We start from the raw sequence: 13,905 nt of genomic DNA, 5'->3' as shown, positions 1-13,905 counted from the left end.
GACACTCTGGGCAGTAAACATACAAATAAACATTTTCTTCAGAAACTGAGCATATGCAATAGTTCACTCACAGTCTCCTAGCCTATAATTCTTTTACTACTACGAAACAATGTGGTTAGTAAAAATGCAGTGCTTCCCGTATCTCTCTTTTTTTTTTTTTTTAGATTTTTATGCTGGCGTCACTGTAAACAATGCCAGCATTATGCAAAACATTTTTTCCCTTGGAAGCATATCTGAACTTGACAAAATAGTCCTGTACAGTCATTTCAAAGAATGCAAACCCTGTTCACTGTCTAAAAACAGCAGATTTATATTCATGGACATATTGTCCAAAGCTGTCATTAAAATAAAGCTGCAAATAAGATTACAACAGCATGTTTTTCTTCTTAAATGATGAACTGCTTGCGATATGCACAATATTTAAGATACAGGATATTTTACAGTATTATGGTGACTTCAACCAGAGCACAAGTTACTGTACAATGAGAAATGCAAAAGATTTAAAGTAAAATCATACTTAAAACATTTTTTTAAAGTTGTCTGTTTTCCCTCATATTTTATGAAGTACACCTTGGCACTGTTAACCTCATTTTCTAATGAAAGGAGTTTTTGGCTATGTTTTCTTTACTGTAAGATTTCTGGCATGAGGTTACATGCAAGACATTTACTTGGCACATTTTGAATGTTGTTTTTTCTGATTAAAATGTAAATGCTGAATATGATGAGAGAACAGAGAGCAGACATGTTTTTTGTACTTCTGGTTCTCAATCAAAGAAGCAATCTTCTTTTTAAAAATAAGACCAAGTGCAGTATATTGTACTGCATTTTTAGCAGTTCATGCAGAGAGTAACGTGACTTGAAATACATTACCATTCAAAGACTTTAGAGCAGCTCTCCCAAGCTGACTAATGTAAACATCTATATCACCATGAGTTGTCAATGCCTTCAGATATCCATCCAATGAATCTGCAGTAAAAAGGAAATCAAGAATTATTCACTTGTCTGTGCTTTAGCTCTAATGGTCTGCAAAAGTCTTTCCAAGTCTTCTAGTCAAGTCTGGACTATAGTCTGAAAAGAAGAGTTGCATGTTGAGTTCTTAATTCATAAACAAGGCATTATTTAAATGACACTTTACCAGTAAAGAGTTTCTGTGCACTTGCACACTTGATTTTAAATCCAGAAGGTGAGATGGTTGTGGGCTTTGTACTCTCACAAAGGAACTGATTCATATCCAGCAATGACACTGCAGTGAAGAATGAGGCAAATGTTTTCTTCCTAAAGTATAACCCTTCAGATGAGGTTCAATTTGCCTTGAGCTGTTGGCCTTCCAGGTGGTTGCTATAAGTCCCATTGTACATTATCAAACATCACATGAATCTTCCCCAGTGTCCTAGACCAATTCTACCTATTTAATTTAATGCTACCTCTAGTACCTATGGAAAAAAGGTCCACAGGCTAAATGTGTTCTACCCAATCAAAATATTATGAAGGAAAGAGAAGGGTTGTTTGGAACTTTGAAGCTGTATTAAACTGATTTTATTTTTCAAAATTAATATTTTAGTATATGAGTTAAAAAGTTGCAGTTTGTAAATTCTTAGGATGTCAAGAGCAACTCCTTTAGCCACATACAGTAAGAGACAGAAATTCCAAAATCAAGCACTTGTGTGTCCACTCAAAGTCTCATACTTTACAGAAGAAATCTAACACTGTAGTTTATTTCTGATTTAGTTTTGTAGCATCTATGAACAGACATCTTTTTTTATTATTAATTTTACCTTCCATGACTATTTAAGTGATTTCTGTAATGCTCCAAGGAGCTGAAACAGAAGTAATAAACTGACTTATCGCTACTTGCTCACTGCTCAGTCTCAGCAGTTCTGTTTGCTGATCAAATACAATGAAATAATATTACTTTACAAGCTCAGTGCTTACAGGCCATCTAAGAACAAATTTCTTGAATTCTACTGCCATAGCTGATAAGCCTGTTATGAAATAAGTGAGTCAACATGTTTTTAAACTCTGTGAAGGATTTAAATCACCTTAAAGATGGTGATAATCTGTTCCATAACCATGCCACGCATATCTGAAAATGTTTTCCCTTAAGGTTAATTCTAACCAGTCAATTTAAAAGCTGAAATGATCATTTCTATAATCTACATTATGCTCAACCAAAATGTACATTTAAGTAGCCCTAAACACCTCATCCTGTAAACTTCTGCACACACAAATTATATCCCATCTAAGTAATCAACTTATGAAATAACAGATTGAACTCTCTAAATCTTAGGGCATATGATAACACTTTCCCAGACTTAATTTGCCTAATAAAATAATTTTCCATGCCTTTATACTTAAGTCAGAGATATTATAAGAGCAAGAACAGTACGCAAAGAAGGATCTTACCACTGCCTTGTACAAAGGAACCAGTGCACCCTTGTGTTTGTACGTAAGAGACTGTAACACAGTTCTAGTAATACAAAAGGACCTCCTAACAATTGAATTAACATGGCTGTTGAAACTGCATTGCCTAGCAACAATCACTTCCAGATCCTTAAAATGGGTACATTCTAATAGTATTTAATTGTTAATAGAGTATGTACAGTTCTGATTAGTGGGATCCCAAATGTATGGCTTTACACTTCGTGCTGGTAATTTTTTCAGCCCACTCGTTTAAATCATCCAGGTGCCACTCCATACTGATCATGTGATATTCTAACCAGTGCAGCTATCTCAGTACTGTCAGCCCATTTTTCCATCTATGTACCAAAGCATCACCTTCACTCTAACAAAAGGCCACCCCACTGTCTATATAAGGATGTATTCTCAAAGAACACATGGTATGGAGTACGATCAAATGTGGAATACAGTCAGATGTCCTAGCATGGTCTAGGACTGTTATATCTGCAGACAAGTTTAAGTCCAGGGACTCCACACTGGTGGGTAAGAATGGATTTGAGCTGCAGCACACGATCTCCCCTTGCAAAATTTTTACTGATTTCTATCTGTAGTTTGTGGCAATAACTCAGTTAGCAATCTCAAAAGGACCCTCTCAAAAAGATTTACCAACTACACTTGTTAGGTTGATGGGTCTATGGGTATTAGCATCATCTGTATTTCCCCATGTAAACAAAGTAATGCCAACTTCCTTCTAAGCATGTGGTGCATACCTTTTTCATAACAACTGCTGGAACAGAAAAGCAAAGCAAAGTCCCAAACAAATAAGCCCTCACAATAGTTGTGCAGAAGCCATTCACATCTTTAGGTGTTGCACCACCATCAGCCTAGATTTTGTTTAGAACCTCTATGAATCTTAAACCCACATTGCCTTAATACCCAACCAGCTTGAATGTCAAAAGTCAAAGTCAAATAAAGCAAATGCAGTGCTAGATTTGGAAACATCAGAAAAGTGCTTGGCAAGTACTTCTACTACAAGATTAGGAGCAACTAAAACAACAGCAATAGTAGTAGTAGCCTGATTATCAACAATTTCCTATTGCAAACTTTGACCCTAGTTTGACCCATGTTCCACTGCAGGATTCCACAACATCCTTTCTCCTACTCTGGTAATTAACTGGGAAATATTCTATTCCATAAAAGCATGCACAGTATGTAAGTATAGTGAGAACAACTTGTCACTTCTTCAGATCTATGATGGACAGGCTCCTACATGCCTCACTTCAGATATCATTGGGGATACTGGGATAAAATATGAACAAATATACAATCTGTAGCATTCTTTTTATAACATAAACATGCTTTTAGCATCAGATGAGGATGTAATTTCACCAAAATCACAATTAAAAAAAAATCCTCCTTTTCTTATACACAAGTATTTAATTTTGCCCCTTTTAGACAACAGAAAATGAGAAAATCAAGTCCAAATGAAATGAAAAATTAACTTTTTTTTTTCCGCAGTACTATAATCTTAAATTGTATGAATCAGCTACAGTGAAGACTTTTTTTACCAGAAGGAACCATCTGATGTCTCTGAAAGAATTAGCACCTCTGGATAAGGCATATTTTTGCCTGGTTTTGTCTAATGTGTTACACTTACATCAACTGGAAGGCACGGACCTTCATTCTTATATTGCAGTGACTGTTAAACAAATTTCTCAATATTTGGTATGATAACCTATAAAGCCCTCTAGACAGTGGTCAGTATATATATGCAATTCCTTCACTGTCCTTTAGCTTATCCTTTAATAAAGATGAGCCTAAGGGTTCATTAAGTTAGCAGTACCAAGACAACCATCTGTCATCTACTGAATGACTACTGTGAAACTCATTTGCATGTTTCATCCCCACTTCACTAACAAACATTTTTAGATGGAGTGAGGTCTAAAGAAAGTTGTTCTGACTTACTTCAGACTTTAATGTACAGGTTTTCATTTAATTTAATTTGTTTACAACAACAACAACAATGACATAATAGTGGCATTCTAAATTAAAAAGAAGTTATGTTCTTACCATAAAGTTCCATCTGTGTTGTTGATCTGCATTCATTCATTACCGAGTCGGCCATTATAACAAGCTCGCGCCAGCCAAAAAGCTCTTGAGATAAGCTTACCCATAGTGCCCCTCACTCTATCACTTCAGATTGAGTTTGCCTGTAAGAAAAAAGAGAGAAAGCAGTGGCTTTATCTAAGTAAATTCCCTATCATAAAGTAGGATCAAACCCGAACCTCCAGGAGACTTTCGGATGGGAGATGGCAGGCGGGATGTAATGAATGAATGAAGATCAACAACACAGATGGAAAATGTTATAGTAAGAACATAACTTCTTTATCTGATGTTGTTAATCTTCATTCATTCCTTACTGATGGGACAGAGTCCCTAGCTACATTATTTCCTGGGAGGCCCTATGGAAGGATATTCCTGAGCACCATTGAACCAAAGGAAGTTCTCCCCTGGAGACCAAATCCAATGTGTAATGCATGATAAAGGTATGAGGGGTGGCCCATGTTGCTGTTGCACAAATCTCATCCATGGAAGCTCTTGCATGGAAGGCAACAGATGTTGTGACTGATCTGGCTGAATGCACTTTAACCTTAGATGGTAGAAGAGCTTTGTTTTGTTGATGGATAAAGCAAATGTGGTCTCTCAACCATTTAGATAGTGTCACTTTGGAAACAGATCTTCCTGATTTTGGACCTGAGAATGATACGAATAACTGGTCAGATTTTCGTAGTGATTTAGTCTTGTCCGAGTAGAATCCCAATTGTCTATGGACATCAAGTAAATGTAATAAATATTCTCCTTTGTTAGAAAATTTTGGAAAGAAAACTGGCAGATCAATTGTTTGACAGTCAAATCAGAAATAACTTTGGGTAAGAAGGTCAGATTAGTCCAGAGTGATACCCTGTCTTTATGGAAAACCATGTAAAGACATTTTATGCACAAGGCTTGTAGTTCAGATATTCTTCTTGCTGAGGTAATAGCTACCAAGAAAAAAGTTTTCCAGGAAAAAAAGTTTATATCCCAAGTGGCAGCAGGTTCGAAAGGAGGACGAGTCAAGGACTGTAGAACTAGTGTCAAATTCCATGGCTCGATTGGGTCTTTGAAGGGTGGTTCAATGTAAGTGACACCTTTCAAAAAGTTTTACAGTGACGGTGAGAAATCAAGGAAGAGTCCTGGAAGCCATTGTGGAAGTTAGAAATAGCTGCCAGGTGTACTTGAATAGTTGAATCTGCCACTCCTGAATGGAGAAAGTTTGATAAATAGTCCAGTACTAAAGTAAGCGGAGCTGAAAAAGGATCTGTTCCCTTCTCTCAAGACCAGACTATGAATCTTTTCCACTTGCTGAGATAGAGTTTTCTAGTGGATGGTTTATGGGAAGCCAGAAGAATGTGACGTACAGGGGAGGATAGGTTATTTTGCCTGGCAATTACCAGAAGTGGAGGAACCAAGCTGTCAGCTTGAGGCTCGATATATTTGGATGTATCAACCCTTGTGGGTATGACAGCAATTCCGGAGTTGGATCCAGAATCCATGGTTGATGTACTAGGTGAGGCTAAAGAAAGGGAAACCAAACTTGTCAGGGCCAATAGGGTGCAATGAGGATTACTCTGCTTCTCAACCAAAGAGCCTTCTTTAGAATTTGTGGGATCAGAAGAAGGGGAGGCAAGGCATAAAGAAGTTCCGTGGGCCAATCATGTACTACAGCATCCCTCGGGGACTCCCCCTACAGGGGAATTAGGGCAAAGTAGCTGCTGCATTTGTGGTTTGAAAGGGATGCGACTAGATCACAGCAAGGCTGGCCCCAGCAACTAATTATCTTCGCTGCTATGAAAGCATTGAGGGACCACCCGTGAGGCAGGAAAATGCATCTGCTCAGTTTGTTTGCAATTACACTGAAATTCCCAGGAATGTGCATTGCTTTCAAAAAGTGGTTGGAAGCTATCGTCCATTGCCAAATTCTCATGGCCTCCTGACACAACGGGTAGGCCTTGGTTCCCCCTTGTTTGTTGATATACCAGACTACGGACATGTTGTCGGACTGGATAACAATTGTCCCTGATGGGAGGATAGGTTGGAATGCTTGCAACGCTAGAAGCACTGCCCTCAGTTCTAGGACACTGATATGCAGGTTGGCCTCCACAGGTGACCGAGTGCCTTGGAATGTCTTTCCCTGGAAGTGACCCCCCCCACCCCATCAGGGAAGCATCTGTGGTCACTATGGCCTTGGGCTGAGAGGGGGAGAAAGTATGACTCCATCGGTCTTTTTCTGGCTTCATCCACCAAAGAAGGTCTTGTTTGCATCGATTTGTTATGCGGATCTGAAAGGACAGAGGACAAATCAAAGGGGACCAGTGCAATAGTAAAAGCCACTGTAGGAGCCTCATGTGTAGTCTCACCAGAGGAACTATTGTAATTGATGCTGCCATAGATCCTAGTAGTTGAAGGACTGCCCGAGCTGAAACTTTGCCCTGAGAGAGTATCACCCGGAGCTGAGACCTTGGTCTTTCTACCCTGTGAAGTGGGAGAGAGACTAGACAAGATTGAGCATTGAAAGTTGCCCCTATAAATTCTAGATTTTGAGAAGGAGTCAACTGGCATTTCTCTTTGTTTATTGAGATCCCTAAGGATTTTACTAGTTTTAGGGTGTAATGTAAAGCTGTAACCAGTAGATGCTTGGTGGGGGCAGTAAGGAGCCAATCGTTTAAATATGGAAAACCCCGGAATCTTTGCAGTCTCAAGTGAGCTGCCACTGCCATGCATTTGGTGAACACACTGGGGGCCGTAGAGAGACCAAAGGGCAGTGCTCGGAATTGGTAGTGATTGGCTCCCAGTCGCAAGTGGAGGAATCTTCTGGAGTGAAACCACTTGAACATCCTGGCTTTTAAATTCATACACAGGAAATGATGTAAATCCCAAATGACAATAATGACATTTTTGAATACTGTGTTATATGTAAAAAACATTATAAAAATTACTTTAAATACATAGTCTGATATGACTTGATATATCATTACTAAAATAATGACACCTAAAATGTCCATGTTTTTAAGTATGAGTTGTTATTAGTTACAACTAAACATGAAATGGAAAAAAGTGTTGACTCAATTTTAACCATGAGAGTTGTAATCCCATGGGAACATTTTAAAACCTGTTTACTCGACGATGTCAAAATACAAAACAGAATGGTGAATGACCATTATTAAGGGAGATTTCCGGCGATTTCTGTTTTGTATTTTGACATCGTCGAGTAAACAGGTTTTAAAATGTTCATTGAGTCAACACTTTTTTCCATTTTTTTCATGTTTTATACTAGTCAATCATGGTCATGTATTTAAGAAGCAATAACAGGTGGAGTTGTAACTAATAACAACTCATACTTAAAAACATGGACACAAGTCCGCTAAGGTTGACTCAAAAAGTTTTGACATTTGGTCACTAATCTTTTTATAATGTTTTTTGGGATTTACATCATTTCCTGTGAAAGCCAGGATGTTGGGAGGCATTGACAATAAAGTGAAAGAAAGCGCTAAATTCATCTGGCTTCCAGCTTCTTTCTTAATTCTAACAGTCGCTAACTGTCAAGTGGTTTCAGAGTTTGGTTCGGGGGTTCCGAATTTGTTTTCTACTTTAATCTTCTGGAGTGCTTGTCCATTTTTATGTGGTAATACATATCCTGAAGACCTATCGAGCACATCCAATCACCTTTCTCTAGAAATGGAAAGATAGACTGAACCGTGACCATCTGGAATTTTGTTTGTCTGACAAATTTGTTTAGGATGCTGAGGTCCAAGATTGGTCTCCAGTTCCCTGCCTTTTTGGCACTAAAAAGAACCTTGAGTAGAATCTGGATACTATGTGGTCTGGTGGGACTGCTTGGATGACTCTTTTTAGGAACAGTTTTTGTATTTCTTGCTTCCCTTTGACTGGGTGGAATGAATGGAATATACCTTAGCGACCTTGGGTAAAGACTGAAAGGTAGGTATCTGATAACCTCTGATAATTATCGTCTGCACCCAAATATCTGTGGTTATCATTTGCCAGGCAAGGTGGTGCAGAGAAAAATCATCCCCAGGAGTGCTGATAGGGCTTGTCCAGAGAAATAATCTCTGGATCTCTGATTATGCAGACCCCCTCTGCCTCTGTAGGGGCATCTTCCAAATGAGTTTCCCCCTCTGCCCTGGAGGGTTCGACACCCCAGGGTAGTAGGCTGTGGTTCAGAGGACAGATATATATGGGTCTCAGATGCCACAGGAACCATCTGTGAGCCTGCAGAGGCAAATGCCCTCTCCATCACATGGAAAGCGGGCCTACCTGAGGAGGGGTGGGAGCCCGGTACCAAGAAAGACAACCTCGGGACTGAGGTCACATCCTGCTCCGATCAGCCCAACCCCAGGGAAGGAGCCACAAGAGAACTTAGTGATGCCAAGACAACCAGAACCACAGTAGCCAGCACCATAGAAAAAATAGGCACCATACTAGAGGTCACGGTGCCGACAGCCCTGTCATGAAGGATAGCTTGGCTCCAAATGGGTCGAAAGCCATAGGGTAGACTCCGGAGCCATGGTAAGGTCTACTATTGGACCCGAAGAAGCTGGTATTGGGGTAGGGGTCAGTGTTGACGGCTCTGATACCTCCAAGGAGGTCAAAGGAGGAATACATGTTGGAGTCTGTGGAGAAAATTCCTCGGCTTTGGGTGGGAGGAAGGAGTTGGAATTCCTCTGGCCATGAATGGCTGATCCACAAGTCTCACTACATCAAATTCTGAAAGGGTCCTGGAGAAGCGGGTTGACATCGCTGATGAAGAATCAGGGCATTCTAGAAAAGGAGTGCACTGTTGTCCAAAAAAGGGATCTGCCGACGGGGAGTATTTCACTTTTCAGCACTGTGGTCAAAGGACCAGTAAGTTGTATAGAAGGGGGGGGGATAGTGACCGTAGTTGGGGAGAACTATTCTTGGGGCTAAAAGGGGTATCAGTACTGTAGCAGCAGTTTGTACCACGGGAGATAAAAGTTTTGGATGGTTCCGTAGTCAGGAGCAGTACCAAAGTAGGTGCTTGAGGCAATGGTGCCAAGGACAGTACCATAGTTGATGACTGAGACCCTGGAACTGAGAACAGCACCACAAAAGGGGTTTGAAGCCCCAGTGCTGAGGTGGCTGATGTCAGTTTAGGTAGTTTTGCTTTTGGTTCCATAGATTTAACAAATTTTGAGTCACTAAAATGTGGAAAGGAGGGGACAAAGTGTCTCCTCTTTTGTGTTCGTTTTTAGGAGGGGTTGAGCCCTCCATCTCAGATACAGGAGACCCTTGATTATCAATTTATTTTTTTCTTTCTGTCAAGGTACAGGCATTAAAGCCCTTACATATGTCGCATGACAGTTAAATTTTCAGATGTGGTACTCCGAGACAGTAGACACAAGACAAATGACTATCTGAATTCAGCATTTTTCTGCTGCACTGATCACACTGCTTAAAGCCTGTTGTTCCTTTTTTATCCACCATCATAAAAAATAACCAAAACACTTATCCAATAACAATATGTCAGAAGAAATCAGCAAAATATACACTAACAAAATGAAGAAAGAATGTTTTTTTTTGTTACCAACAATGGTAAGAAGAAATACCCAACGGATAAAGAAAAGGGAAAACGAGTGGGGGGGAGGGTACCAGGAATGGTATTGAAAGTTACCGTAAAGGAAGGCCTGCACCAGGAATGATATGAAGAATATCACAGAACTTGGTATAGAAAAGAAGAAAAATAGTTCAACAGGTAAACAAACTCTAAACGACTATTAAGAATTAGAACTTTCACAGATAAATGAGAAAATATTGAAAGAAGTATAAATTTTAAATGACTTAGGCTTGAGAGCTGGCTTGACATGTCTTTATACTATACGCGGCAAACGAGATCTGAGGTGATAGAGAGAGGGGCACTATGGGTAAGCTTAGCGCAAGAGTTTTTTGGCTGGTGCGAGCTTGTTATAACAGCCGACTCGGTTCCAAGGACAGAACCGATACCCATCAGTAAGGAATGAATGTTGATTAACATCAGATTTTATTTTACTGAAACAGCAGAAAAACAAAATACACCACCATATGAATTGCGCAAAGATGTATAAAATATGCATTTTTTTCTAGTAAAATGCAGAAAAGATGTAAGATGAGGCAAAATGACCCTTTCATTAAAATTCATTTCAGCAGTTGGTCCAATCAGTCTGTGCTTTCCTCTCCGAGTGCTTGGTGCACTTTTAGCAAGTCTGGAATTGGTGAAGACCATTTTTACAAGGAGTGAAGATGAGAAGAGTGGCAGCATCCAGCCAACAGTTAGTGATCTCATGGTTACACATTTTACCCTTTGCTCATCTGCACCTGCTAAATGGTAATAAAAGTCATAGGTGGACAGAAGGCAGCTCTCTTTATTCACTGGTAGATAGAATCAGTTACCTGCTAGACAGTGTTTTATTGTTCTTATATTGTATTTCTTTGTGCAAGGATATACTTGTTTGCATAGTTACAGTTTCAATCTGTATTGCCCACATTCTTTAAGAAAATTATGATTCTCTCTCATAAATAAAGGTTTCTTTATTATAAGTGTGTGTGTGTGTGTGGGGGGGGGGTAACTTTGACAATTTAATTCAGGAATTTTAATAGGTATTTAATCGGCATCAAACAAACCAGGGACAAGAAAGCACTGAAAGGCACCAGCTGAGACTGAGGTGTGTGACAGGTGGAGCAGTCAGTGTGTATAACTCTGCTCTTCATCTGTTCACTGTGAAGCATATTTGAGTGTGGTTGGTGCTGGTCACAGCCCATGAGCAGATTTCACTTGCAACACACTTTTAAGGCTCAGCACCTTTTTAATACATAGTAGTCAGCATATAGTTTCTATAGTCATCTGTCACATGAACCATTTTGGAATCTTTATTATTCAAATTTATACGGCCGGAGAAGAGCAAAGAACTTCTAAGGAATATGTAAAACTACACAAAATAGACACCTTGAAATCAGTGGAAGGGAGGAGTCAGAGAAGCCAGCAGCTTGAATAAAAGTTTGACAGTGAATATTACATGAAAACTGTGCACGGATAATAGCCATCTCACTTGTGCAAACACAGGGCATCTGAATATACCACTGGAAACCCACTTCTGGAGTGAGACTAGAATGCCAAATGGGTTGGCTGGAGGAATATGATGAAGCCATCTCTCCTAACTAAGGGGGAGTGTCTGGGCTTGCTTACTGCTTTTGTGAGCTCTGGTGGAGGCCACTGCCCCTCTAGATGCAGCATTATTGGAGGACACAATGAAAGTAGCAGACATCTATTGCACAGCTTGAAGAAATGTAAACCATACATACTTGATGTCAATGCAAATAGTTCCACTAGATTAAGGATCCTGACCAGCTGCAGTGGTGTATGGCCCCTTTCATTTTTTTCCCCTTTCGGCCCTCATACCACAATCATAAAAAAATGAGTAGGCATTAGGATGTCTCCTCTGAGAAGTTGGAAGACCTGTACAAATAATGGACATATTCAGGACCAGTGATAAAGAGCTACTGGCATATTTGGTGTGAGCAGAGAGAAGATGGGCAGTATGACTGTGTGGGAGGGCATATAAAAACTTGTGCAAGGAAGGCAATAGAAAAATAAACATCACACTTAGCCCCCAAGAAGCTGGCTCCTCCACTTTCATCTCTTCTATGCCCCTCTTGCTCCAGTAAATCTCTCTCTGAACTAGTTTAATATCCTATTCTCTAGGTTTACTGAACAGCATGTAGTATACAGATATGGGCTTACCAGTGCTCCCTGCAGCAAAGGAAACAAAACTAGAAAGAGTACCCAAGATACAGGAAAACGCTTCTTGAACATTTCAACAATTCTTATTCCTAGCCATGTTTCATTGGCAAGGGATAAATCAGGCAAACTTAGTCCAGCAATAAGATAAAGGAGTTTTGCAAATAGGAGTACTAATGCTGGGGAGGAGGGGGCGGTCCGGACCAGCTGCAAACAGTAGGGAGGTGCAGTCTTACGTTTTTAAAACTTTTCACATTTAAAATGCAAAAAGCTTAAACTAAAACCAAAGCTAGATCCTGGAATATTCTCTGTCTGTGTGTTGATGCACACATGCACTTCTTGCATACTCCTTGATCCTTGAGAAGTTTAAATACAAGACATGCATGTGCGTTTTCTGCATTTTGTGTGGACTTTATATACAAGATGTTCATGTGTTGCAGCCGGTTAGCATGGCTTTCAAATCTGGACAAAGCCTAAAATAATGTGGGAATAAAAGCCCCAAAACTAGGGATATATTTTAAATATTGCTCCTATTAACTTAGACAGCTGCTCTAATAACAGGATTTGTGTTAGCATGCATTTTCTGAACAATCTGAAGTCTTAAACTCAAATGTATGTCATTATTTAGAAACTTCAATCCTCAGTGATTTACCACAAAAACACAAATTTAGGAGGAACAGGAAAAAATATGAGGCAAAAATCTGAACAGAGAGCTATGCAGATTAGTACATTTCTTCAGGCTTGGTTAAGGAAAAAAGAGGCTGAATTCTCTACACCAACTGCCAAGCTAGTAAAAAAATAAATACATTTTGGTGTATTTTAAAGGAATTGAGTTTCAGTGCATTTGCAAGGAACTGTAAGCTTCAGTGCATTTTCATGGAATTGTGAGCTTCAAGGAAAGAGGTTTACTGCTACCCATGCTAAGTCTGTTTTCAATGTACATCTGTTTTGTTTAGCAAATGATCACAGCTTAAAAGGTAGCATACTTGCTTTTGATGCAGAAGGCTGCAGGTTCTACTCCCACAGCATGTAAATGGATAGCTGATACCATGTTGTACTTTAAGGGGGGGAGGGGAGTGGGGGTATTACAGTCCTTAGTATGTCCTCCTTTGGATAAGATGACTAGTAACTATGAAACTGTTGCTGGTTTGCCATCCATTCCCTATTGCAATATTACCATCTTACCATTTTTTTTAAACATAGCATAAGCAATTTATTCTTCAAGGGCAGAAGGCACAGAATTTGTAGATGAAACGCTGAAATATAAAGTTGTTTGCTAGCACCAACCTCTTCTTTAGTTATAGATCTCTTTAATGTGGAATTATTTACATGAATTTTACTTCTGGAGAGGCTATGTATATTGACTGGTATGGGTGGATTGTAATGACAAAAGTTTGAGTGGCCTTTTAAGGTTGAAATGTTTTGAAATGAGCAATTTTGTCATTACTGGGTCATAAAGTTTGTTTCACTGCTTACTGGAAAAATGTTCAAACTTGCAATTTTTAAAACACACAAATAGTGTTGTATTATATAAGAAATATAATTTAATACAATCAGGAAGGTTAATCAAAGAATACATGCATGTTTGCATGGTCCTGAAAATGTGTGCAGGAGCCTACGGTTTGAAACATCCCAAAGGTAAACTTTATCTGCCACTGGAC

General features: G+C 39.4%; 1 protein-coding gene across 4 annotated transcripts in view; it reads right to left on the bottom strand.

The window, feature by feature from the left end:
• FAM185A (family with sequence similarity 185 member A) overlaps positions 1-13,905 on the bottom strand; it is a 1,394,841-nt gene that overhangs the window by 324,986 nt on the left and 1,055,950 nt on the right. For all 4 annotated transcript variants that reach the window (XM_044088506.1, XM_044088508.1, XM_044088507.1 and 1 more), the window contains one exon: positions 871-966. In XM_044088506.1, the coding sequence (XP_043944441.1) occupies positions 871-966 (96 nt within the window). The remainder of the gene's footprint in view (positions 1-870; positions 967-13,905) is intronic.

This window comes from Protopterus annectens, chromosome 11.part0 (genome assembly GCF_019279795.1).
Source record: "Protopterus annectens isolate FY-2018-M chromosome 11.part0, PAN1.0, whole genome shotgun sequence".
Taxonomy (NCBI): Eukaryota; Metazoa; Chordata; order Ceratodontiformes; family Protopteridae; genus Protopterus; species Protopterus annectens.
This window is presented reverse-complemented; position numbering and strand designations above follow the sequence as displayed.